The sequence below is a fragment of the Nyctibius grandis genome, chromosome 27, assembly GCF_013368605.1.
Source record: "Nyctibius grandis isolate bNycGra1 chromosome 27, bNycGra1.pri, whole genome shotgun sequence".
NCBI classification, from domain to species: Eukaryota; Metazoa; Chordata; class Aves; order Nyctibiiformes; family Nyctibiidae; genus Nyctibius; species Nyctibius grandis.
Window position 1 is genome coordinate 605,646 of NC_090684.1, and position 24,358 is coordinate 630,003.

The window sequence follows — 24,358 nt, forward strand, 5'->3', positions numbered from 1 at the left end:
GTTCAGGCCATGTGCCACCGGCCCCGTGCCACTGGCCCTGCCAGTGCAGCAGCCCCGGGGTCCCCAGCCCCGCTGACAGAAGCAGCACGGGGGTCCCGTCCTCTCCCCCTCGAGCTGCCACACCAGGGGAAACGGTGCGTCCTGGAGAAGGGCACGAGCTCAGGGCCAGCAGAGCGTACATTTCTCTTTATTTTTAATTAATGCAATGAAGCCAGGTGTCTGGCTGGGCATCCACACGGCGCCAGGCTCGCCAGACCCGAGGGCTTCCCTGCATGTAATTCTGCGATGTGATTGCGAACACAAGCAGCACCGTGGAGCCCGGGACTCGCGCGGGAGAGAGCAGATATTAAACTCGCAGCCTGATTAATGCAATTACCAAGGAAGGAGAAACCAGCAGCATGCTCCACGGAGACACCTCACCACCCGCGGGGGCTGGCGGGTGTCAGACAGCCCCAGGGACCGGCGCAGCCCCCAGCCCCCAGGTGACACGGTCAGGAGCCGTGAGCCAAACGGGAGAGGGTTCCACAAACCATCGACTTCCCGACTCCTGACAGCGACCCTGATGCAACATCTTGGGGGACAGGGGAAGGCGACTCACAGCAGCGATTTCAGCTATGTCAGAATAAAGCCCATGTTGGGGGACCGCTGTCCGTCTGTCTCTGCATTGTCAACAGCTCTCACGTTACCGGAGTATCTTATTTAAGAGGATGGGAAAATGAGCCCATTTCTCAGTCAGTGAGCACGTCCACGGGGTAGGAGGGGACCGTGGAGCGACAGGAGCCTTGCAGCTGTGCTGGGGTCCTGTACTTGCAGCCTGTGGGGAAGCCGGGGCTCGGCGGATGCTCAGATCCAGTACCTGGCACAGTCCCAGCTGCGGGCACAGGCCGGCAGCCCCGCGGCGTCCTGGCAGCCCCGCAGCATCCCGGCTCTGTTGGCAGCACCCGGCCGGACCCCGTCCTGCAGCTCCCGGCTCCGCGCGGCCCCGGGGACGCGGGCCGAGCTGCACGGAGGCTATCGTGTGACCTGCGGGCAGAGGAGAAGGGTGGGCAGGCGCCTGCTCATGGAAACGGTCCGTCTGTTTGCAGCGGGTGCGTTACCCAACACGCCCAGCTGATTCCTCCGTCAGGGAACAGCCTCGGGAGATGCCAATGGGATTTGCTCTTCGCGTTCATCTAATGGGGTGGTCGTTCCAAATTTGAGCTCACGGGTTGTTTGTGAACCCCGTGCTCTGGCCACAGCTTCTGCTGGGGGTCTGTGGGCAGAGGGGACCAGGAGGGGCAAATCCAGCCCCCTCGGCACAGCTCCTAATGGGGCACCCAAAATCCTTTTGAAAACACAGATCTGCATCTCCAAACCGCAGCCTTCCTCGGGGAGGGCAAGGGGCCCAAAAGGGTGTGGGAGGGTGGCCACGGAGGTCAGGGCTGTTGGACGAGGAGGAGGGCAGAAGCCCTGGGGTCCCGCAGACGGGAACGGTCCACAGCGAGAGCCCAGCTCAGCAAAGGCAGAGCAGAGGCTTTGGGCTAAGTTAGCAGCTGGGGGAAAAAAACAATACTGAGATGGGAAAAAGACAGAGAGCTAAATGCAGTGCTGCAGCTACTGGTCAGCGATGGATGCCTGGGAACCTTCTTGGCCATCCGTAAAAACACTTGAGCACGAAAGTGCTTTCTGAGCACAGAAATAACAGCAATAATGAAAAAACCCCAACACCACTTAATACGATAATTTTATGGCAGGGGATGTGGGGTGAGAACAACTAAAGCGTAAGGAATAATGACACTCAACAGTAAGAACAATGATTACAAAATTATGCAACTGATTAACCATGGCATATACGTAATTACTAATGAGTTTGATAAAATTTTAATTATACCTTGTTCTTTGGGGCATTCAGCAAGCCATGAAAACAATAATGATGCAGCGCTGTGTCACAGACGATTGCCTCAAACGGGGGAGTGGGGACGGATTCGGGGCCGTGCCACGGGGCTGGCACAAGGATCCTGCTGCCCCGGAGATGCTGGGGAGCAGCCAGGACAGCAGAGCAGCCCTGGGCTGGCACGGGACCGTCCCCAGCACGTCTGCTCGTGGGCAGAGCAGAGCTGTGGGACCCACTCGGGCTCCGTGCTACTCCCCAGCCCCACCAGCACGGTGACAGCAGCACAGCACAGCCCCGCCGCCCTGCCTCGGTGCACCCTGACAAACGGCCCATGGCCCGGAGCAGCCGCTCTCCCCTGCCCCTGGGAACCCTCCAGGGACGCTGCCCGGGGCTGTGCTCGCCCCAGAGCGCAGCCTGGCTCCCCCCCAGCACCCTGCCAGGGACGTACCTTGGTCGTCTTCACTTTGTTGCCGCTACTGCAGCTCCAGCCCGAGAGGTCGGGCAGCACCTTGCACTCCTCCCCGTCGAGGCACGGCTCCATCTGGCACCACCACTTCTGCAGCACGATGGAGGCTGGGGGAGAGGGGCCATCAGCGGCCGGGCTGTGGCACGGGGCAGCGGCGCGGCGATGGCCAGCGGGGGCTGCTCCGGGCTGGGGGGGACGGGGTGCCGGCCCTGCGTGCCCTCGGGAAGCCGCAGTCGGGGGGTTCCCGGTACCCGGCCGCGGGGCACTCACCATCCACGCAGGAGGGGGCCGCCCGCGTCGTCCCCGCCACCTGCCCCGGGAAGCAGGAGCACTTCACCGTCTGCGAGCGCTCCTCGATCCTGTTCTTGTTGCAGCACCTGTGAGCCGCGATGACCTCGCACGTGCCGGGCTCCACGTGCACTGCGGGAGGACAAACGGCCGCCGTCACACAGGGCTGCGCCCTGGAGACCCCGGGCCACCTCCCAACCACCACCCCGGTCCGTGCCGCCGGTGAGTGCCGTGACCGAGGCACCGGGCCAGCCCGGCACGGACAGCCCTGCCCCTGCGACACACACGCCTCTCCCCAGCACACCCGTAAGGAGCAGCACTGGTCCCCTCCAGCCCCCTGCCTCCCACAGCCCTCACACCCGTCCTGCCCAGAACTATCAGCCTCTCGCCACGGCCGAGCCCAGAGCTTCACTGAAATGAATGAGCACATTAGTTAATTGCAGCTGGTAACGAGATGCGCACTTTGCTACAAGGGGACGGCGCATTGTGCTGCCTCTGGCTTCCCACAGAGCATCACCGAGCTAACAGCAACGCTCCTGCCTCGCCACCGCGCACCGGCCTCTGGCTGGAGGAGGGAGGACCAGGATGGCATCGCCCTGCAGTGACGCAGAAATGTCACGGCCTCCATCAGAAACCCGGGCTGCTCCGCTGCTCCCCCTCCCAGGGCCATTAAAATATTAAGGAAGAAAGAAAACTAATGTGCTGGCTTATCACCTCTGGGATGTGGGCTGAGAAGCTCGTTAGCATTGCAAATCAATGACTCGCTGGGTAATGGCACACACACGCACAATACAAATTAGCCAAGTGGGGCTGGATGACTCCACACCCGTGACCTGAGCGCGGCCTGTGCCCGCCGGGCTCGTGCCAGAGCCCCACACCCCTGCGCCCTGCACCCCCTGGCACATGCAAGCATCACGGCTTTAATTTGGCTTTATTTATTGTTATTTCATGGTCATTTTCTTCTAATGAACCATCACTTTCATTTCTGCCCGTAATAATTACACAATTACCTATCCTGGAAGTATTTTGTAACAGCATCTCTGGCCATAAATTTTATCCTCCCTTTTAAATGCCATCATAATTCAGCTTTAATTATAATTTCCATTCTTTTTGTATGCAGAAATGGCAGACTTTGGTGAAAGTGAGAATGAAAGCAACTCATTACAGAGCAAATGCGACTGTTTTGCCCTGCTTTTATGGTTAACGGGATTTTTCAAATAATCTGAGGAATAAGCAGCGGGCCTTGGCTTTGGCTGGCCACGAACGCACACTCCCACCACGCTCCAGTCCAGGACCACGAGGAGCCACTCACCCACCCCGTGCACCCCGACACAGACCCCCCTCCCCGCAACAGGGGATTTTACACCCTCCTCCAGTGGGTGCTCACGTGTATTTGTGGCTTTGACTCCCTTTAACAAAAGCCTCCCCGCGACGCTCCATCAGCGGAGCTCTTCCCGGGAGGAAGGGCCAGGCGACCCCTCTGCTCCCTCTCACTTCTGCTCTCCGGCTTCTCATTTTCAGCTCATTTAAAAAGGTTCAGCCGAGGCAGAGCCAGACAGAACTGAGAAATCGCTCATTACAGCCGTGCAACAAGGGTTCGCCGACACGCCAAAGCCCTTTTAATTTGCGCAAAAAGGTGCAGCACGGAGATAAAGCAACACCCGCCTCCCCCCCGCCTCCCTGCAGCACACGGCGCTGGGCCCACGGCTCCGGAGGGCATCGCCGTGTCCCCGCGGGTCACACCGGGAACCCCGGCAGGCTGCGGGCGTGCGGACACACGGAAGGCGCTCCCACCAGGACAGACGGACACGGTCCATCCCCAGCTCACCCCTCGCCCCCAGCCCTCTGGGCAGGCCGCGCAGGGATGGCAAAACCCACGGCACACGAGAGATGCTCCGGGGTTCAAACCGTGAGCACCTCAAAGACAAACGGTCGCAGCACGGAGGCCAGGCACCCCCCAGGGCACGAACAGCATGGGCTGGGGGAGCAGCACACACCCCTGGGACCGGGCCCCCTCTTGGGCCAGGAAACACTTTCATCTGCCTAAAGGTCTTGTGAGCATCTGACATCCTGCCCTGGGAAAACAAATCCCCCAGCATCAGACACGGTGATTCCCGGGATGTCAGCAAGAGACTTTGCTGTTTCCTCGTTGCAGAAGAGATGAGCAGCCCCGAGCCGAGGGGTGCTGGGAGGAGAGCGGTGCCCAAGGGCTCCCTGCCACGCCACGTGTCACACGCCTGGGAAGAGCCAGGACGGAGCTGGAGCCCGAGCGCAGGGAGAGCGATGGGCTCCTCGGGAGCTCCCTGTGGGCGCTTTAGCTTTTGCTGAGCTGCAGGAAACTTCACAGCAGATAGGACTGAAAATGCAAATGGGATGGCTGGTGCGTTTAACACAGAGAGCAGGAAAGCCCCAGAGAGCCTGGGATAAGTTCCAGAGCTTCTGGCACGCTTCTCCCTCCCATTTAACTGGTATTTCCCCACTGGAACCCTTTCTAAAAAAAAAATCTTATCTCATGGCACCATAAAAGCATTGTAAGAGCACAAGGCTTTTGAATTCTGCATCCAAAAATAAAATAAAAATGCTGTCGTGCTCTGGCTGACCTTTAAGTGAGTGGCAGAACATGGTTTTTTATGGCATAACCTGAAATGACACATTTTGTGTGTCTCGGGCAGGCGTGGGCACCGCTCCACACGGTCAGTGTGAGATATCGCTCTGCTGGCTGGTGAGAGCCGTAAAACGAGGAGGAGTTGGATGTGTGGAACTGCCAGGCAATGCCCAAACCCCCTGTGCCCAAACCCCCTCCTCCTGGGCGCTGAAGGGCTGTTACCTGGGCGGCAGTGACCCGGGGAGGGCTGAGCAGCGCAGCAGAGACCCGGCAGCACCCGGGAGGGGGGCAGAGGGTCCCAGCCCCGGCGGGGAGCGGAGCAGGGGGCCCGGGGGGCTCTGCCCAGGGGGCAGCACGGCCCGGGACACTGGGGAACGAGCAGCTCAGGGCCAGCCCCGGGCGTGAGCGACCCACAATCCCTACAACTGCTCTGCTACTAATATCCACTAAATAATTAAAGTCTTAAAATCACTACTGCCTTAGCTGCATGTATTATTTAAGGGGGTTTGGAAAGAAGCAGGCTTGTTTTTATTGCTCATTATCACTGCGTGCCAGCTGGGATTTCTTACTGCCTTGTCACCTCAAGACTCTGCATCACGCTCCGTGCCCCTTCGTTGCATGTGCAAGTGTGTGCACATCCGTGAACTGCTTGTGCAAACCCCACCGCTTCACACCGGCAAGCACAAAAACAAATGCCTGGACTGCGTCAAGAGAGCTGACAGTGTCCTGCCGTCGTCTGACAGACGAACCCGTACGGGCACCCGCGGCTGGAGCCTGCCCCTCCCGACACACCACCATTGCCCTGACACCACCATGTCAACTAGACCATGGCACTAAGTGCCACATCCAGCCTTTTCTTAAAAGCCCCCAAGGGATGGCGACTCCACCACCTCCCTGGGCAGCCCATTCCAATGCCCAATAACCCTTTCTGTGAAGAAATTTTTCCTGATGTCTAACCTGAACCTCCCCTGGCGCACCTTGAGGCCCTGCGCCTTCAGCACGCTCATCCTCACCGCCCAGACCCCAGCGATGGGGACGGACACCGAGGTCCCCTGGGCTATCGGCCCCTGCACCCAGTGCACACCATGACCCGAGGTCTCCTGTGCTCGCCCTCCCACCCAGGAACGAGGGACCCTCGCCACACACCTCGGCCCCACGTAACCCCCACCCCGGGCACCCCATGGAGACCCCAAGGTACCGCCAGTGTTACAGGGGCCCAGGGCGATGGTACAGCAGCGTGATGAGCGTAGCGAGGACGTCGCTTCCCCTACCTGAATGGCTCCTGTGGTGGGTGGAGGCCAGCGTCAGTCTTCCCCACAGCGTGGTAAGGCAGAGAGTGAGCACCAAAACCCATTTGCTCAGGCTTTGTACGTCCCTCTCACTCATTCTACCGAAAACAAGAAGAGACGCGCGGAGGAAGAGGGGCTGAGGAGGGCTGGGAGGTGCAGCCCCCCCGCACTGATGCTGCTGCGCGCAGCGACGCAGCCCCCGAAAACACGAGGCCCGGGGTGGGACTGGGACCCCTCCAGCAGCACGGGCCATCGCAGCGGGACAGAGAGAAATCACACCGGCAGCAGCACGGAGCAGCGATAGTTACCTCTTACCGGGGCTTCACACCAGCACCTGCGCCTCTGCCGAGCTCGGGGAGGCCGGGGCCGCGCGAGGGGCAGACATCAGCGCATCTGGAAGGAGAGAGAGGAGCACGGGCAGCGATCCCAGCGATCGCCGAGGCCCCCGGGAGCAGCTGGGGACCCCATGGCGCGGCTGGGGACCCCGCGGCTGGGGACCCCACGTCAGCACACGCTCCGGGGCACAGGAGCGCACGCCTGCCCCTCGCACACACCAAAGCCTCTCTGGGAGCCCAGCCTGTCACCCTGCTCAGCCCCATCCAACAGCAGCAGGACTCCAGCGCTTCAGAGGAGTTGCTCCTGAGTTTTATTGCTGAGAGCACAGAATCAAACCTGGGCTGCTGCGAGAAGAAACCTCTAATTTTCAACCATCTTCTAGATTTCTATCTGCTCTGGACCAGGCTGAGACAGTGAAACACACTCCTATAACGAAGTGCCGGAACGGAAAACACTGACATTTTTAATCAAATCAAAGTGATTTGAGGTGGTAAAAGGGCATTTCTTGTTTTGAAGCATTTCAAAATGAATTGTTCCGTTTTAAAATGACATTTCAAAAAAGAAAAATGTTTCATTCCAAAATGCTGATTTAAAATGATATTTTCCATTTCGATTCTCCCAGCTGGAAAAAAAAAAAAAATCAGAAAATGTCACCAAAAATGTTGACATTTGCCCAGAAAAAAGGAAAGATGTCTTCACAAAAACACATATTTTATGCTAGCAAAGAATTGAGAGGTAAGAAAACACTCGTAATTAGTGCAGGGGGATAGTAGCTTGGCCGGGAGCAGCCTGAAGCGTGGTCGGGGCGGGCACGGCCACGCAGGCGTCCTGCCCTCCGTCCTGGCTCCATCCCCACCCGCCGGTGACAAGGGACCGATCCTGCCCCAGCACAGCCCTCGCCCCAGGTGCGAGCGCGGAGCCCCACAGCACGCTCCAGAGCCCCTCCAGCGGGGCCAGGCACGCCCGGCCCCAGCTCCTGCCCTGGGACCCTACGGGCCTCGTGAGGTCCCAGGAGACAGGGCCACCGTGTCCCACGCAGGACAGGGACGCGCTCCCGCTACGAGCCGTGTTCAGCTGGGAGAGGCTGCGCTGTTTGCTGTAGCCGAGGAAGCATAAATAAATCACAGCGTCATCAATAATGCAGCCGCGCTGCCCACGCCGCCCTTGGAGGGGAAGGCACCGCGCCGGCGGCCGGGAGGAGCCCGTGGGGCTCAGAGGAGCACGAGGCTGGAGGCCCCGTCCCCGGCAGCCGCGCAGGCGCCCGGGGCTCCCGCTCACACAAACTCCCGTTACAAAACAGCTGCGCAGAAATCGCTGTTTTGACAGTTTTCAACCTCCATCATCGTGAGACTCCAGCTACAAATGTTTGGTCTGACTTAAAATTTTTCAGCCTGGAATGTCATTTTGGAATGAAGAGTGGTGCTCTGGCACGTCAAAGCACTTAATTTTGATTGAGAATACCAGGATTCGCTCTTCTGTTATGTTCTGTTTGGAATTTTGTGGAGTTTTTCATTAGCATTTCTTGTTAGCTGCTTCCCACCTTCTGGGTCTGAGCTGGGACCTGAAGTCACTGCAAAGTGCCCAGATCTCTTTGAAGATAAAGCTCAGTCGGAGCCAGTGTGGCAAGAGATGGCTGCTCCTCTGCACGTGTCCCTCCCCATGGACACGGGCCATCGCCGCACCGGAGCCTCACCGAGCTCCCCCAGCACACGGGCACACCGGGAGCAGCTCCACGCTGCCCTCCCAGACCCCGGCCACGCTGCCCGGCACAGGATCCACAGGCTTTTTCCTCCTTCTTCACCAAAGCCACACGTAGAGCTGCCACCCTCCAGGCAGGACTGCGCCGTGGCAGTCCGTGACCATCCTGCGCATCCCTGCTGTGCCGCACGGTACCCGGCAAACCTTGTGACAGCAGTGGCCGAGCCAATGCCCCCTCACACGAGAGGGAGGGCTGGACCCCCAGAGCGCCCTGCCCGCTCCGTGCCCGCAGGGAAGGTGTCCTTCCCTCGCCCCGAAGCACAGCGCCGTGGGCTGCACAGCAGGCGATGGCAGCAGCACGGAGAGGCTGCGGAGTCTCCCGAGCAGCTGACGCCTCCTTGAAAGATGCTGACGAGCAAGGAGCCACCTCCACAGTCCCCCAGGAAGGCACGGCACAGGCTCTGGTACGGCTCTGCCTCCAGCAGCCAAAGAGAGGGCAAGAGCAGCAGGGCAGGCCTGGCAGAAGGCATCTCCCTTCTCCCCCGAGGCTGGAAATCAGCTGAGCGCTGGATCCTTCACCGCGGGCAGGCAAGGAAATGCTCAGACCTGCACAGGCTGCGAGGCTCGGGCCCGGGACCCCCGAGACACTCTGCTGCTGCCCATCCTGGGAACAAGCTGCTAGTGCTAAATGCAGCTTGGGGTCCCTGGAGAGGCTGCTCAGCAAGATCCTCTGAGCACAGACCAACAGCAGCAACCTCCATACCCACAGCTTCGGGTTCACCAGTGCCAGCCAGCAGACTGGCTAAATGCTTGCTCCCTTCGCAGCACTGAGGATGCTCAGCTACAGGCAAAGCTGGGAAGCCCGAGCTACCGCGGCCGCAGAGCTGGGGCAGCGCCCGGAGGCTGGCATGGCCACGGAGCTGCGCTGACGGGAGCTTCACGCAGTAACTCCCGCACCCTCCCGTGCTCCACGCTGCCCTGAACGCTGCCCTGCTCCTCCCCAAGGGGAAACCCCACCGCAGAGGAGCCTGACCTGAGCCCCAGGGCTCCAGGCTGAGCCCAGTCCTTCTGCACACTTCATTTTAGCTCTTATTCGGTGTGCACTTACAGTGGTCCAGCCCCACAGATGGGCTGTGAGGGCAGAGCGAGGCACGTGCCCTCCAACCTGGCAAAGAGGTGGCAGGGGGGCACACAGGAACGCAGCGGACTCCTTCCCCCAAGCGTGCGCTCTCATCCGCTCCTCTACACTGATTTATTTCCAGCTCCTTGCACATTCCTCCAGCATCTGCAGCATTTCCTTCCCAGCCAAGGTGAGCGGGAGAGTTTTTAACTCTAATTCCACCCAAGCAATGGCCCGTTCCTGCTCCCTCTCTCCGTGAATCCCACCGCCCCGCTGCCGCTGGCAGCCTGGCATCGACCAGAAGCGGGTCCACCCGGGGCAAAGGAGTTACAGCAGAGAGGAACAAAGCAGGGGAAGATCGAAGCCCACGTCCCATCCCGTCCTGCCTGAAGCTTCGGCTGCAGGGGAGGGCTTGCACCAAAGGCAGCACCCGCTCTCGATCCCCCCGCCAGGGTGATGAAGCGTTTTTGGCTGCTCTAACCCCGGCGCCCTCCCGCAGCGCTTTGCCTCCCAAAACCGCACGCGGCTTCGCAGGGCCGGCAGAACCGTTTCCCCGGGGTAACCCGCACCCCTGGCCAGAGTCACCCCCGCAGCAGGACCCTGCCAGACCCGGTGGCCAGAGGCAGGCCCCGGTGGGGCGGGCACTGCCCCCCGCCGCAGGCAGGCAGCGGCCGGAGGTGCCCGCGCCTCGCGGAGTCCCCTGTAACAGAGCGGGGACCGGCACGGAGCCCCGCCCGAGCCCCCCACCCCAAACCCGCACCCCGCCGCGGAGCCCCCGGTGCCGCCGAGCCCGGTGGCTCCCCCGCCCCGGCCGGTACCGGCCCTGCCTCGGCCAGGCTCAGCCCGCAGCGGGACGGGCGCGGCGTCCCCCGCACCGCCCCGGGGACCGCGACCGGGCAGGGGCGCGGGGCCCCGACGGCGCTGCCGCTGCGCCGCGCTCGGCACCGGGGCCGGCCCGGGGGGTCCCGTCCCGCCCCGCCCGCCCCAAACTTTCCGTCCGGGCCGCACGTACCTGCCGGTGCCGTCCGTGCGGACCGGGGCCGCCGCTGCCCATGGCCGCCGTCCTCCCGCCCGCTCCGCCGGGTCAGCGCCGCGTCCGCGGGCCGCTGCGGCCGGGGGCCGCTGGCATCGCCGGGCGGCGGCGGCGGCGCTGGGCTCGGTGCGGGGCTGGGCGGGGGCGGCGGGCGCGGGGCCGCCCCGGTGCCGGTGCCGGTGCCCGCGCCAATGCGCGCAGCGCCCCCTGCCGCCCGGCACCGGCAACGGCACCGGCGATCTCGGGCTCGCGCCCGGCTCCGCACCGACCCACCGCACCGGCGGTCCCTCCTGCGAGGCCACTGCTCCGCCCCAATTAGCCCTGGCGCTTATTAAGGCAGCCAGGACAAACGGACGGGCCCTGCTCCTGCGGCACCGCACATCAGCTGCTCCCGTTTTTTTCCCTAGGAAAGGATGCGGGGCAGAGACAGGCCCCCACCAGGGAAGGTTTCTCTCCCCTTTGTGCACCCGCAGCAGACTTGTCCCTCTTTAATCTTGGTTTGGTTTATAACGTCTCTAGCTCAGAGCCGTAAAGCCAATTAGTGGTGGTGAAAGCAGAGAGCGGGGCACGGCCAGCATCGGCCAGGAGGCAGAGGCAGCGCCCAGCCCCTGGCACAGCACCCCGTGCCCAGGCTGGAAGGCAGATGCCCCGCGGTGACCCACCAGTTCCCGGGGGATCCGAGGCCTTGGCCCCTTCCTGGGGGGAGAGTCCCCCCAAAACGTACATAGGGAGCCAGGGGAAAGTACCCCGGCTTTAAGAGGCTCAGGGTAAGAAAAGGTTTCTTTGCTATTGTATCTAAGGGAACAGGGTTCTTTTTCCCCCCTTTATAGAGTCAAAATTGCCATATGTTAAATTCCATTTAATTAGACTTGGTTGCTCAAAAGAGAAGGGAAAAGCTCTACAAGATTAACCCAAACCCCAGTAATAAGATATTAAGGGAATACAAGCATCTCATTCTTCAGATCAGAGGGTTTTAATAATAATGGCAAAAATCAATATGAAACTAAATTAAATCTGCTGTTTATAGTCATCAGGTAATTCGATAGAGAGCCTGCCAATCCAGGTCTCTATTGCTATAAGTAAACACAAACATATTACTTTTCAGATCACAAAGTTTTAATGGAAATGATCAAGAGCAAATGCAATCAAAACTACCTTTCACACCAGCCAAATTTCAATTAAATTAGGCCAGATTACTCAATAAGGAAGCCTACAAAAATCAAGCTCTTTATTGATGTAATGGTACAGAAATACAAACTTGCTGCTTTCCACATCACAGCACTTCAATGCAGGGGAAGAATTAAGACTTCAGTAAAACTGATTTCATTTAAATTACACTGGAAGTGCACACTAATTCCTCCTCCCCTCCGGCTTCTCATTCAGTTGTCCAGCAGCAGCCTTCAGCACTGCTCTGCCCTGACTGTGACTCTTCAAGGAGCCCGTTATTTTACTGTGTGGGGGGAGAGAAAGATCTTAGTATCCACAACAAGACAAGTTTGGCCAGGAAAGGAACTGTACTAGAAAATCTTAGTGATGAATACTCTCGCTGCCATGTAAGAAGTCCTGTCCCCCCAGACTGGATGGCTGCCAACACACCTGGGACCCTTCTGTGCTCTCTAGATGATGAAGCAGCTTCTTCTCAGGAGGAAAACTCAGGGTTTACGACAAGTGCCTGGGTTAGATGTTGTGCCAGGGCGGATGGGCACACCAGAAGACTTTAAATCCCCAGTGCAATCAACTTACCTGCAGCTGCTAATAGGCAGAGGCATACAAATTATTTTATTAAAGCTGGAAAAAGCAGAACTCCTCACACTTTATGCTTGGGGAAGATTTGTCACACCCGATTTTCAGCGGGTCACTGAATTAAGATTCAAGGTTATCCCCTTCCTCGATAAGCCCTCGGTGCCTCCAGGCTGTCTCAGCACCGAACACCCAGCTCTGAGGATTTTGCTCCCTTTTCAGAAGGCTTTGCTGACAACAGGGAATTTCAGCGTGGATTCCCAGCCTGCCAATGCAGCAGCGCAGGAGGGAGGGTGTCCGGGGAGCCAGAGCCTGGGCTCCCACCGCACAGGCAGGGACGAGTCCTGCTCTGGGTCCCTGCATCCTCTGGGATGTGGGTCTGAGCTTCCAAACTGAAAAATAAAATCCCCAAAGGCTCCATGAATTCCAGTTAGCCTTGTTACCACACATTTACTGTTGTCCTTCTGTATTCCTACTGTCAGGTGATGTCACATGAGGAGACTCAGGAAGCCTCTGAGAGCAGAATTCAGCATGAGGAGCCCTCAGGCGATGGGAAAGGGGTAAAGTCGGTTCGGGAGCAGCAGAGCAGGGAAGAGCCACGCGACCCAAGGAGGTTGATCTGCTGACCCCCCTCGGCAGCAGGGAGAGGTGAGGGTACCAGCCTGCAGGAAATCTGCACCAACACCACGTCATCTGGTGACTACACCCACCTGCAGAGAGGGCACACACACCCCCCGAGCTCCAACGCTCCACAGGCTTTTCTGCACTCAAGCAGGAGCAGATACAGAATAAAGACGTGTGTGTGGCTGCAATCAAATTATCCCTTAAAAGAAGTAACAATAAATTCTGAACTTCCCAATTACAGGGGACAGGCAAACCTTGGAAACCATTAAGAGCTGCTTCTTCTGTTGATGAATTATCCAGAGTGCACAGAGCTATTTGCTGAGCTTCACTGTACTACACTAATTATAAATTAATATATTGCTCATTACACAGTAAAGCTGTGCAGTCAACTAATGCACTGCTGCAAAGAGCCTATTTTAAAACATCCTCTGGTACTTTTATGATCTCTATGTTTAATTTACTTCTGTTCTGACTTAAATGCTACCAACATGTCGTTCTTTCACAAAGAAATACCCCTGGCTTCATCCTACCTCCTTTGGGGCTCAGCAGCATAGCTGAATGATGAGACTTAGAAAGGCTTTTTTAATGCTAAGCAGTTGCACAAGAAATTAAGCAAAACAGCATAATTTAAGCCTAATTCCTGTGTTACTAATTTTTAAAATCTGTGTTTATCACGGCAGCAGGCTGGCAGGGGATTATTAGTCCTGGTGCCTGTGCTCTCCAGGCACAGCCGCTTCCTCCTCAGTCACACATGGCTGCTGCCCTGCAGTTTCATTTTGCTATGAAGAGCTCAGAGCAGCCTGGGGGTGGAGGAGTGTCTCCAGAGCTGAGTTTGGAAGCAGAAAGCTGGTGGCTTTGGTAGGAATCACACAGGACAGCATATCTGCCAAATAAAGCATTGAAGGCTCACCTGAAGCCGTTCCCACGGATAGCAAGTGCCTGGCCCCATGCTCAGGCAGGGAGGGATGGGAGGGCAGGGAAAGCACAGGCATCCCAGGCAGGAAGGGCAAAGGACAGAGCTGCTGGCATCCAAAGTGGCTGTTTACTGGCATTTGCCTCCCCAAGCCCATAGTCTGACTCAGCCTGTAACTGCATCCCCAGGCACACGCACAGGTCGTGCACCAGGCAGCCCTGTGAAGGGGAACAGCGGAGTCACAGACAAGGAGGAAACCTTGCATTGAACTGGCGGGTGGGATGAATAGGAGGAAATGCATCCGTCTTTCTTGGAAAAGTGTTAGCAGCATTGCATTGTTTCAGGGGGCATTCTCGCAGCATGCTTTTATGTCAGACCATTCTTTCTGTGCAGTGCTTAGCGTAACGGAAACACCAAACACAAACCAGGATCAGCCTTACGCAGAAGTTCTTTTGGAAACTGCCGTTTCCTTCTTTCCAAGGAAAGCATCCTGGTGACTCAGCAGCACGGGGCAGATTGGCAGCCCTACGGAGGAGAGAAACATTCCCCGGAGAATCCAGTGATTTTCAACCTTAGTAACACAAAGGATATTGCACTCAATGTTTGAGACCCCCTTGTGTGACCAGCAGCAGGACAGAGATACCATAAGGGGGAAGGCTGCTGGAGCAGAGAGAGGACCCAGGGCTGCTGGAGAGGGACCAGAGGGGTGGTGGCCTCTGGGCTGGCACAGCTGCTCCCAGTTGGCCCCAGCCTGCTGCTCCCCTGCCCACCACAGCTCCCGGCCGTGCTCCCCGGGGCTCCCAGGGCACGCACACAGCCAGAAGGCACCAGAGGACCATGAGCCAACTCCAGAAATACGTGAAGCAGCCAGGGCTGCAAACCGCTCCCTGCCCAGCCAAAGCACGGGGCTCCCTGGCCCCCCGCCTCTGAAAGACCCCAGAGCAGCTTATGGGGAGCCGCACTGAGCTGGAAGAGCCCGGGCACTCTGAAACACGTTGTACCTGGCTGTTTCCGAGGCCGCCGGGCTCCCACCCGGGAGCGGGTTAGAGGCGTGGTGATGGGCTGCGCGCCCGGTGCCGCCGCAGCCCGCTCCCCACCGCCTGCCCCCCCGGCGGGGCCGGGCCGTGGCGCAGCCTGTGTCGCCATCCAGCGCCCGCTCGGCTGCCTGCAGCCCCCGGCCGGCCCCGGGCAGACCCCGCCCCGGCGGGACCGAGCGGGGCTCGAGGGCAGCGAGGGGCTGGGGGCGGCTGCGGCCCCCCCCGAGGCACAAGAACACACGGGTCCCGCTGGGAAGGGGGCACAGGCCCTGCGGGGAGGCAGGGGAACAAAAGCTCTGAGCAGGGGGATGGTGTCAGCGGGGCAGCTCGGTGCTGGCAGCAGAGCAGCTTGTCCAGGAGCTCAGAGATCGCTACAATCAGTGATGGGAAGCTGTAGTACAGTGACCCACTAACAGGAGATGCAGGGAAGAAACATGTGTGTATCTGCTAATAAACCTGCCTGCATCTCATATAGGCCTCTAATGCAAAAAGCTGCAGGTCAGAGCTTCTCTTAGGCTCTTTCCTTCAGTCTTATAACACCCATAACGGGAGAGCAGGGACATATTTCTAAGGGACCACTTTAATTGGAGCCAAGCAACAGCCGGGACACGCAGGTGAGCAGAGGGTGCAAAGCAAGGCAGGAGAGGAGGCAGCAGCTTCAGATGGGGTGTGTGAGCAGGCAGGAGAAGGGGAAAGGGGAGGTGAGGACCTTAAAAAAGCAGGCTATCGAATAGCTTAAAGCTAGGGGTTAGAAAATGGGAATGTACAGAGTACTGAATAACTTCTACAGGGTGATTTTAATAGTCTGGTACAGTTAGGAGAGCTCTGGCTGAAGAAGGCAGCAGCTAAAGCATAGAGGGATTTGTACAGCTGGTAGTGGGAGCCCTGCTTCTGCTCTGCCCTTGCAGTGCAACCAGCCCTGTGTGGAAAGGAATAAATGGGGACTTGAAAAGACTAGGGCACACATGTTTTAGGAAATAGCCTCAATTTTACTTTATAGTAGGCAAACATTGCGTTTTTTCAGCACGTTTCTTGTTGTCATAGGAACTCAGAGGCAGGGAGGTGCTGAGGCTGGGCTGTGTGATTCTGTTTAATCTGCCAGATCTTCCCCTCCCAGCCCGTGGGAATGTGTTGATCTGGGTCAGGTAAATCTGCGTCCTGATCAGTGCCGGAGTACAGCAGCCCGGGTGGGAGGGAGCGGTTCAGCCCCGAGTCCTCTCGCGTTAGCTCTCCGCAGGCCGGCTGTTTATTAATAGCGCGGCATGGCCGCCACGGGCCGGGTTCGCTGGGCGCACGCCGTGACACGGCACCTGTCACGGGAAGGGGACAGAGCACCGGAGCAGGCGGCTCTGCTGGAGCCCCGGGCAGGTCCCGCCGGGGCACCCACCTGCCGGGGGCAGCCACGCGTGGGCAGGGCGAGCCCGGGGCTCCTGCAGCCCCATCGCCCTGCTCCCTCCCGCAGCCGGTAAAAGGCTCTCCCGCAGCCGCTGCTCGCCGCGCCCCGCAGCTCGGCCACGCTGGCGGTTCCCCCCCGGAGCTCCCGGCTGCGGTGCGGGGGGCTCCGCTGGCGGCTCGCCCTCCGCCGGCGGCTCGCCCTCCGCCGGCACCGGGAGCCGTCCCGCCCCGCGCACCGGGTGATGCGGGGCAATGCGCGAACGCGCTGCGGCGCTGGGCTGCCCGCCCCCCCCGTGCCCTCCCCGGCGGGGCGGGCGGTGCGGGAGCGGGGCGGGGCGGCGGGCAGGGCCGGTCCCGGTCGGGCCGGGCATGCTGCCGCGGGTGCGCGCCGCCGTGGCGCAGCTGGTGGCGGGGGCTGAGCGCGGGGCCGGGCGGGCAGCCCCCCGCGGAGCCCCGGGGCGGGGGCGCGGGCCCCTCCTGCCCCCGGCCGGCCTTCCTGCAGCTGACGGCCGAGGAGCTCCGCCGCGCCGGGGACCGGGCGGGCCGCGCCGTGCAGAGCCCCCGCGACGGCCGCCGCCGCCTGCCCTGGAGCACGGGCTACGCCGAGTGAGCGGGGCCGGGAGCGGGGCCGGGGCGGCGGCGGGGGCTCGGCAGCCCGGGGAGGGTGGGACCGGCCGCGCTCGGCACCGGAGCAGCGTCCCGGGGAGCGGAGCGGGGTCGCAGCCGGCCGGAGCCGCCTCGGTTCGCTCACACGCAGCGGGCAGAGGCTCGCTCGGTGGATGCTGCGGGTGGCAGAGCCGTCTGCGGGGTTTGTCCACGCACCCACCCCCGGGGCTGTCGAGCTCTGCTGTCTTTCCTGTTTTCTGCGCTTACGTGCACAGCACCCGGTGTCACTGCTGGAGAACTGACACCGGGGGGTGAAGGAACTGCTGCGGTTCTCACGGGACTTGGGGGGAGAAGGGAACTGAAGCTGTCTTGGGAGAGGGACCTGATTTAAACTTCCCCTTCAAGGGCCTGATTCTCTTCTCCTTTTACTTGCGTGGCGTGAAAGAAAGAGCCTCTACATCTTGTTTCCTCACGGCAGGGTGATAAATGCAGGGAAGAGCCAGCACAACGAGGACCAGGCATGCTGCGAGGTGGTGTTTGTGGAGAGGAGACCCAGCCCGAGGGGCCGGCCGCCGTCCAGGGAAGGCGTTGGGGAGCTGGACGCGGTGAGAGCCGGGGTGGCGTGCACAGGCGGGGACGGGACGGGGGGATGTCCAGCGGCAGGACACGAGATGGGGCACGTGGCGATGTGTGGGCACTGCCGCCTCCCCAGGGATTCCCTGGGGTCCCAGACAGGCTGCCCGTGCTCCTTCCCAGCTCCTGCCATCCTCCTCACTGGACTGTGCCAGAGCTGGCTGGCCCGGGGAGGCCACTGGCCCACGTGCCCCAGCGGGCTGCGGAGGTGGCTGCCACGCTGGCCCCCTCGTGCCTCCCCTTTAGAGGAGCTGGCTGCTGGAGACGTGCTGCTGGCGGCACGAGGTGTCTGACACAGGGCTGGGCTCGAGCCAGGGACTGACCGTGTCCAGACACCCTTGATCAGCTGCCCCCATCGCTCCTGCCTGCGCTGGGCTGGGACCTGCGAGCTGGAGGCAAAGCTGTCCAGCTGGTGACCCCAGCTGCTCCGAACTCCCTGCCCCATCTGCGTCCTCACAGGCTCGCTAAACCTGCCTGTCTCTCCCCGCAGGGCAGGAGGGGTTTTTATTTCCACTACTGGGCCTTGTTTGATGGCCACGCGGGCGGCGGTGCTGCTGTCATGGCATCCAAGAGGCTCCACCTGCACATCTGCGAGCAGCTCCGGGACCTCGTGGACGTCCTGCAGGACCCCTCCCCACCTCCCATCTGCCTCCCGCACGGTGCGAGGGCCGGCCCCGCGGAGCCGAGCCGGGTCCCCCTTGCAGAGGACGACGGGGAGGTCCCCAACGATGCCATGCCACGGTTTCACGTGGAGAAAACGGTCTCTCACGAGAGCCTGGTGATCGGAGCCATCGAGAACGCCTTCAAGCACATGGTGAGCGAGCCCCCGCCCGCGGGGAGCGTCTCTTGCTGCATCAGTGCTGTCTTGTCCCCCCTGGCAGAAGACGGCCCTGCAGCGAGGAGGGGGCTGCAGGAGGGCTCCTGGCAGGAGGCCTCGGAGAGGGTACTGTGATGCTCTGCCATATTTCGGGGGTTCAGGACACAGAGGCTTTGGGTCCTGGACCTGTGTGGGTGCAGAGCGCTTCATTGCAGCAGTCCCAGCTGCTCCCCTCCTGTCCTGCCCTTTCCTGCCCACTCCACTGCCCCAGTGAAGCCACATCCCCGGCTGCCCCACAGGACCCCTGTCCCCCAGCCCTGCAGCCGCCCCTGGGCTGCTGTTTTGGGCTGCCTGCAGCTTTGCTTGCTGCCATGGGGCTGCCCCGCCTGGAGCTGCTCTCTGTCTCCCCAGGACGACGAGATCGAGCGGGAACGGGCGGCCCAGCGCCTGGCCGGGGGCTGCTGTGCCCTGGCTGCCGTCTACCTCATGGGCAAGTTCTACGTGGCCAACGCCGGTGACAGCAGGTACAGCCTTGCCTTTGGCCCCGCAGTCGGGGAGCACCCTGTAGAGTGGGGCGGTGCTGGAGGCACGGCCGGTGAGGAGCTGGGCTATCTCGGGGAGGGCAGAGGCAGCAGGACCAGGCACAGCCACCCTCTCCCTGCCTGCGTGCCCTGGGGACACCGTGCCCTGCCGTGATGTCCACGTTTGTCCACGTGTTTCATTGCAGGGCCATTATCATCCGTAACGGGGAAATCATTCCAATGTCCAGGGAGTTTACTCCAGAGACAGAGAGGCAGAGGCTGCAGTTGTTAGTAAGAAAGATCTTTCTTCTACCCTCATTCCTGCTGAACCACCCCCAGCCCCTTCCCAGCCCCCCGCACTGCTGCCAGGGGCCGAGGGCAGCCCCGGGGCTGGGACCTGCTGGCGGCACTGGTCCATCCCAGCTCGCTGGGCTGGGGAGAGGCGCAGGGACACGGGGAGCTGCCCTGGCTCCCTGGCATGGGGGCATCTCGTGGCTGGTGGAGCCCCGGTTTGCTGTGGGGTCAGCGTGAGGGGCCGTGCCTGGCCAGGGCAGGGGGATCCTGGGCTCTCAGCACAGGGCCGGTTCGGTCCATCTCGTCCCGCTCCTGCCCCGGGGCACAGGGAGCATCGCCCGCCCGGGGTGGGCACGTGCCCGCTGCTGTGGGAGCACCGGGCTGGCTGGTGCCGTGAGCGGGAGGACCCCGGCTCTGCTCCCCGACCCGTCCTGCTCCCTCGGCCCAAGGAGCCGCAGCGCTCGCGCCGAGTCCTAGTTTCTTCCCCGGCTGCTCCCCGGGGAGGCAGGAGCTGACGTGTGCCAGCGGGTTTCTAACGTTCTTCCTGAAAGCTGCCTGGCCTGGCCAAACCCCCCGTGCCACACAGGGAGACTTTTTACGGTTATAAAGAGCTCTCTGACGGCAGCCCAGAGGAGGAGGCGGTGGTGTTGGAGGAGGTCTGGCTGGATGCAGTGTCCTGGCTTGCAGCGTACTTGGAAAAACACTGAGGCGTGTTTTCTTGAGTCTATTTTTGAATGACCGAGAGGAGGAAACTGCTGTGAGCGGGATCCTGTCCAGCTGGCTGCGATGGGCAGGGCGCAGGGAGGGGGCCAGGGACGCGCAGGCCACGGTCAGGGCCCCCCCGGCACGGGACGATGCTCCACGCCTCTGCACCAAACCCTCCTGTATTCCCCAGAACCCTTCTCCTTTCTTTCAGCTCTTTCTTCCTCCGTCTGCATTTTCTGCCGCTGTCCCTGTCCCCGGTCCCCTGCATGCTGCGCTCCGGGAGGCCCCGGGGCTGCTGGTGCTGCTGCTTGTCCCTTGTCACGGCCACAGCCGGGACACGTTTTCTGGAAAGACCCATTGTCTCTTTTCCTCAGGCATGGGCCGTGCCCTGCGCTGAGCCTGGGGCCCCAGGGGGTTTGTGGCTCTGACTCCCCCTGGGCAGATTCCAGCTTCTCCGGGAATTTGCTGGGGTTTGATCCCTTTTGGGCTCCTTATTTCCCCAAAACTCTCCATGCAAAAGCTTCACCTTCTCGCTGGGTGTCAGCATGGCTGTCCCAGCTCTTGTCTCCCTGCAACACGCCGCAGTCGAGGTCCCAGCGGGCTGGCGGGTCCCGTGCCGTGGTGGTGGTGGTGCCCGGCGAGGTGCTGCGGGTGGTGGTGCCCGGTGGGGCAGGAGCTGCTGCGCGGATCCTGCTCCCCAGCCCTGCGCCTGAGCCGCTGCTCCGTCCCGCAGGCGTTCCTGAGGCCCGAGCTGCTGGGGAAGGAGTTCACGCACCTCGAGTTCCCCCGCAGGATCCAGCCCAAGGAGCTGGGGAAGAAGATGCTGTACAGAGACCAAAACATGAACGGCTGGTAATGCCCCGACCCACGGCCGAGGGGCAGCGCGGGGGTCCCGCTGCGTGCGGGCTCCAGCGTCCCTTCCCGCGGGGCGGGGGCTGCGGCACGCTGGGTGCCTGGGGAGGGGGCCTTGTCCCGGGGGATGCCGTGTCCCGAGCGGGCAGGGGAGGTGCTGGAAGCCTTCACCTGCTGACACGTTGTCTCTGGCTTACATTAACCAGGGCTTACAAGAAGATAGAGGAAGATGACCTGAAGTTTCCACTTATCTACGGGGAAGGCAAAAAGGTGAAGAGCTGTGGCAGGAGCTGTGCAGGGGTCGCTTCCCACCCGCCCTCGCTCAGTCAGGGGTTTCCAGCTAGTGCTGTCGCTGCTCCAAGGCCACCGATTCCCAGCTGGGGATGGAGGTGGAGATGAAGCGGCTTAAAGTTTTCTTCTGGTTTTGCCGTTCTCCAGGCGCGGGTGATGGCCACGATCGGGGTCACGCGGGGCCTGGGAGACCATGACCTCAAGGTGTTCAGCTCCAACATCCACATCAAGCCTTTCCTGTCCTGCTTCCCCGAGGTGAGCCTGGCTACCGGCTGCCCTGTGCCCAGGGGTTCCCGTGACGGCCGGAGGTGGTCGGGGTGACCAGATCCCTGGTGCGCCCAGCACAGTGCCCGTGCTTGCCTGGGCTCTCCGGGAGCCTCCTCTGCCTCTCTGCCCCTCACCCTTGCATCCTGCCCCATTGCTTGCCAGGTCAGGGTTTACGACCTCACGCAGTATGAGCACTGCCCCGACGATGTTCTGGTCTTGGGCACTGATGGGCTCTGGGATGTCACCAACGACAAGGAGGTGGCCAGCGTGGTGATGGAGGTGCTGACGAGCTACGAGCCCAACGACCTGTGCAGGTGAGCTGTGAGTGGGCAGAGGGACGAGCGTGTCCTGCACGCTGACACCTCCCCTTGGCCTTGCTCCTTGGAGCAGTGTCGTGGTCGTGCATCCCGCTGGCCTTGGGGCTGGTGCTGTTGCTCTGCAGCATGCAGCGCTCCCCTGGATGTGTGTATCTGAGCTCAGATCTCTCCTCTCCAAGGGATCCTTTCCTGCACCTCTGTCTCCTCCAGCTTCTTGCTTGCCAGGGACCGCAGCGTGCTGCATCAGGGAGTCTGGGGTTGCTGCTGAGCTGCGCCGTGCTGTGCTGTGCCCCCAGGTACACCATGGTGGCCCAGGAGCTGGTGGTGCGGTCCAGGGGGGTGCTGAAGGAGCGGGGCTGGCGGCTGGCCAACGACAAGCTGGGCTCCGGTGATGACATCTCTGTCTTTGTGATCCCTCTGGGCGGCCCGGGCAACTACACGTGATGCCCGATGACCCCGGGGCAGCGGGGCTCGCCTTGGCTGGACGGAGACCAGCGGGACACTGGCGCTGCCTCGAGGCCACCTCTCCCCCAAGCACTTGTTTCCTGAGCTGACCACAAAAAGAGTGAGAAACCTGGAGCCTGTGTCTGTGCCCAGAGCACCCCCCTCCGCCTGCTGCATCCCAGCCCCGGGTGGAGGTGTAAGGGCCTTGGACAGAGAGCGGGGACGGGGGCTGAGGGATGCTCTTCGTGCTGCCACTTTCTTGATTGCTGTGAAAAGCCTCAAGGCTCCCTGGCCCCTTGGTGCGTCCTTGGCTCCTCGCCCTGGGCCGGGGCTGGTTCCAGCAGCGTGCAGCGGCTGTGGGGTGGTGGGGCACTCTGGAGGAGCGTGTGCCTGCTGCTGCAAACACCTCCTGTCCCCCTGCGCCGTGACACTTCCACCAGTGATACCGAAGCTGCTGCTGGGGCTGGGATGGGCTGTGGCCTGGGTGAAGCCCTGCCCGCAGCCCGGCAGCGCTCAGCCCGGCAGCGGTCCGGTTGTGGGGGGCTGTGGTGGTGGGTGAGCCCCGTGACTGCCATCCTAGCCGTGTGCCTGCCCTCTCCCGCCCCTCACGCCTTCGTCCCAGGCACGTACCTTGTCTTAGTCTCTGGTTCAGGAGGATGGGGCAGTGCTCGGTCGCTGCGGCACCCCGAGAGCCCCCGGGAGCGAAGGAGCTGTCTCGCACCACTGTGCCGCAGGTTCTGCCCCCAGCCCTCTTCACGCCTTGGATCACTGCTGTGTTTCTGGAGCCAATTATTTATTATTAACTGGAGAGCTGAGCTGGAAAATGTCTAAATCCTTTCTTGGTGGGGGGTGAGTATATGTCTATATTTTTGAGCAGTTCTAAGCCGGCCGCCGCTGAGCAGCAGTTGCACACAGAGCAGCCCCGTTCAGCCCAGCTTAATGGCTTGAAGGTGCTGCGTGGGTCTGCTTAGCTGGGGCTGGAAACCCGCAATAAAAGCAGCTTGGTTGTGGCTGGAGGGGGAAGACAACTCCCTCCTTTTTCTTAATAATCTCAAAGCTGGTGCTGAGCGGAGCTCTGGCAGCAGTTGGTCTCTGCACAGGATCTTACTTTGCATTGCACTTTCCTCTGACCTGGAGGATGTGTTTATGGACCTGTACAGAGCGTTGCGTCCTCCAAAATGCAAGGGATGGTCCCGTCCTGGCAGTGTGGCGATGGGGAGAGCTGGGCCATGGTCCCTGGGTTGGGAAAAGCTCTGTGGCACCAGCAGTTTGTGTCCTGCTGTTGCTGGGTGCAGCCAGCACTTGTCGAGTGTCGCCTCTGGTGAATGTTGTTTGTCTCTTGTAATCAGAGAGATGTAAATAAACTGGGGGCACTTAACGGGAAGTGAAAGTTATCCAGCAAGATTTTAACCTATCGACATCTTCCGTGCTGAACAGATACTGGGGCTGGGAGCCTGTCCTTGCGCAGCACTGTGTGTTTAAATAAAGGTTTTGCCATTCGCAATCCCACTTCAAAGTCTTTCTTGCAGAGCTCCTGCAAAGAAGACTTACCTAAAAGCCAATTAGCCTTGCTTAATTTATGTAGGCAGGCTTGGTAGCAAATAGGCCGAGGCAGAGCCACGTGAGCTGCTGTCCCTCTGCCCTTGGCCCTGTCCAGACCACCCCAGCCGCAGCTACCCCCTGCCTTGGGCAGGGGCTGCATCCCTGCTGTCCCCCGTCCCCTGACTGCCACCCGGTACCCCCCGGGCTCCTGGTGCTCGCACACGTTTTCCCCACGCCCCCAGCTCCCCCACGTGTGTTTGCTCAGCCCCGTTCCCCTGGCACGATGCTCTCCGTGCTGGTGGCTGGGAACGGGCTCTGCTCTTCCAGGTCCCTGCAGGGAGCTGCGGGGCCAGGCAGGAGGCAGAGGCTGCGTTTGGAGCTTCCTCCGAGGCTCCGTGTTTTACTAAGGAAACATTTCCTCTGGAACCAGCTCCTGGCCTGGCCTTGATAAATTCAGAAAAATTGTCTCTGAGCCCTTAAAATAGCAGCGGTTTGTGAGCCTGGGTCTGGGCCAGGGCCCTGGGGCTGCCTCTCCCCGGCTGAGCCGGGACTGACAGGGGCTCAGCCCCGGAGCTGGGGCTGCGGGTGGGGGGGCAGCGGTGGGCAGGGGGGGCCGAAGCCCCGGGCTGCGGCACCGGGGTCACCCGGGTGC

The 24,358-nt window shown here is 61.0% G+C and overlaps 2 protein-coding genes across 2 annotated transcripts; one reads left to right on the top strand and one right to left on the bottom strand.

Moving 5' to 3' along the window:
• Positions 1–1,011: 1,011 nt before the first annotated feature.
• TAFA3 (TAFA chemokine like family member 3) lies at positions 1,012–6,618 on the bottom strand. Its single transcript, XM_068419512.1, has 4 exons — positions 6,504–6,618; positions 2,610–2,759; positions 2,322–2,446; positions 1,012–1,023 (listed from the first exon to the last, which is right to left on the bottom strand). Exons 1-4 carry the CDS (start codon positions 6,616–6,618, stop codon positions 1,012–1,014), a joined length of 402 nt encoding a protein of 133 aa, XP_068275613.1.
• A 10,168-nt stretch (positions 6,619–16,786) lies between these two features.
• Positions 16,787–23,668, top strand: PPM1J (protein phosphatase, Mg2+/Mn2+ dependent 1J). The gene is given in 11 exon segments (XM_068419186.1): positions 16,787–16,828; positions 16,830–17,023; positions 17,502–17,628; positions 18,147–18,470; positions 18,885–18,997; positions 19,201–19,285; positions 20,727–20,845; positions 21,052–21,115; positions 21,284–21,391; positions 21,566–21,717; positions 22,017–23,668. Coding segments are annotated over 11 exon segments (1,476 nt in total). The 3' UTR covers positions 22,165–23,668.
• The last annotated feature ends 690 nt before the right edge of the window (positions 23,669–24,358 follow it).

Bases quoted from the DNA above. Each gene is read 5' to 3' on its own strand.
- TAFA3 (XM_068419512.1), bottom strand. From the start codon at position 6,618: ATGAGTGAGAGGGACGTACAAAGCCTGAGCAAATGGGTTTTGGTGCTC. The intron at 2,760-6,503 runs GTAGGGGAAGCG...GTCCTCCCGCAG, and splicing joins CCACCACAGGAGCCATTCAG to TGCACGTGGAGCCCGGCACG. The intron at 2,447-2,609 runs GTGAGTGCCCCG...CCTCTCCCCCAG, and splicing joins GGCCCCCTCCTGCGTGGATG to CCTCCATCGTGCTGCAGAAG.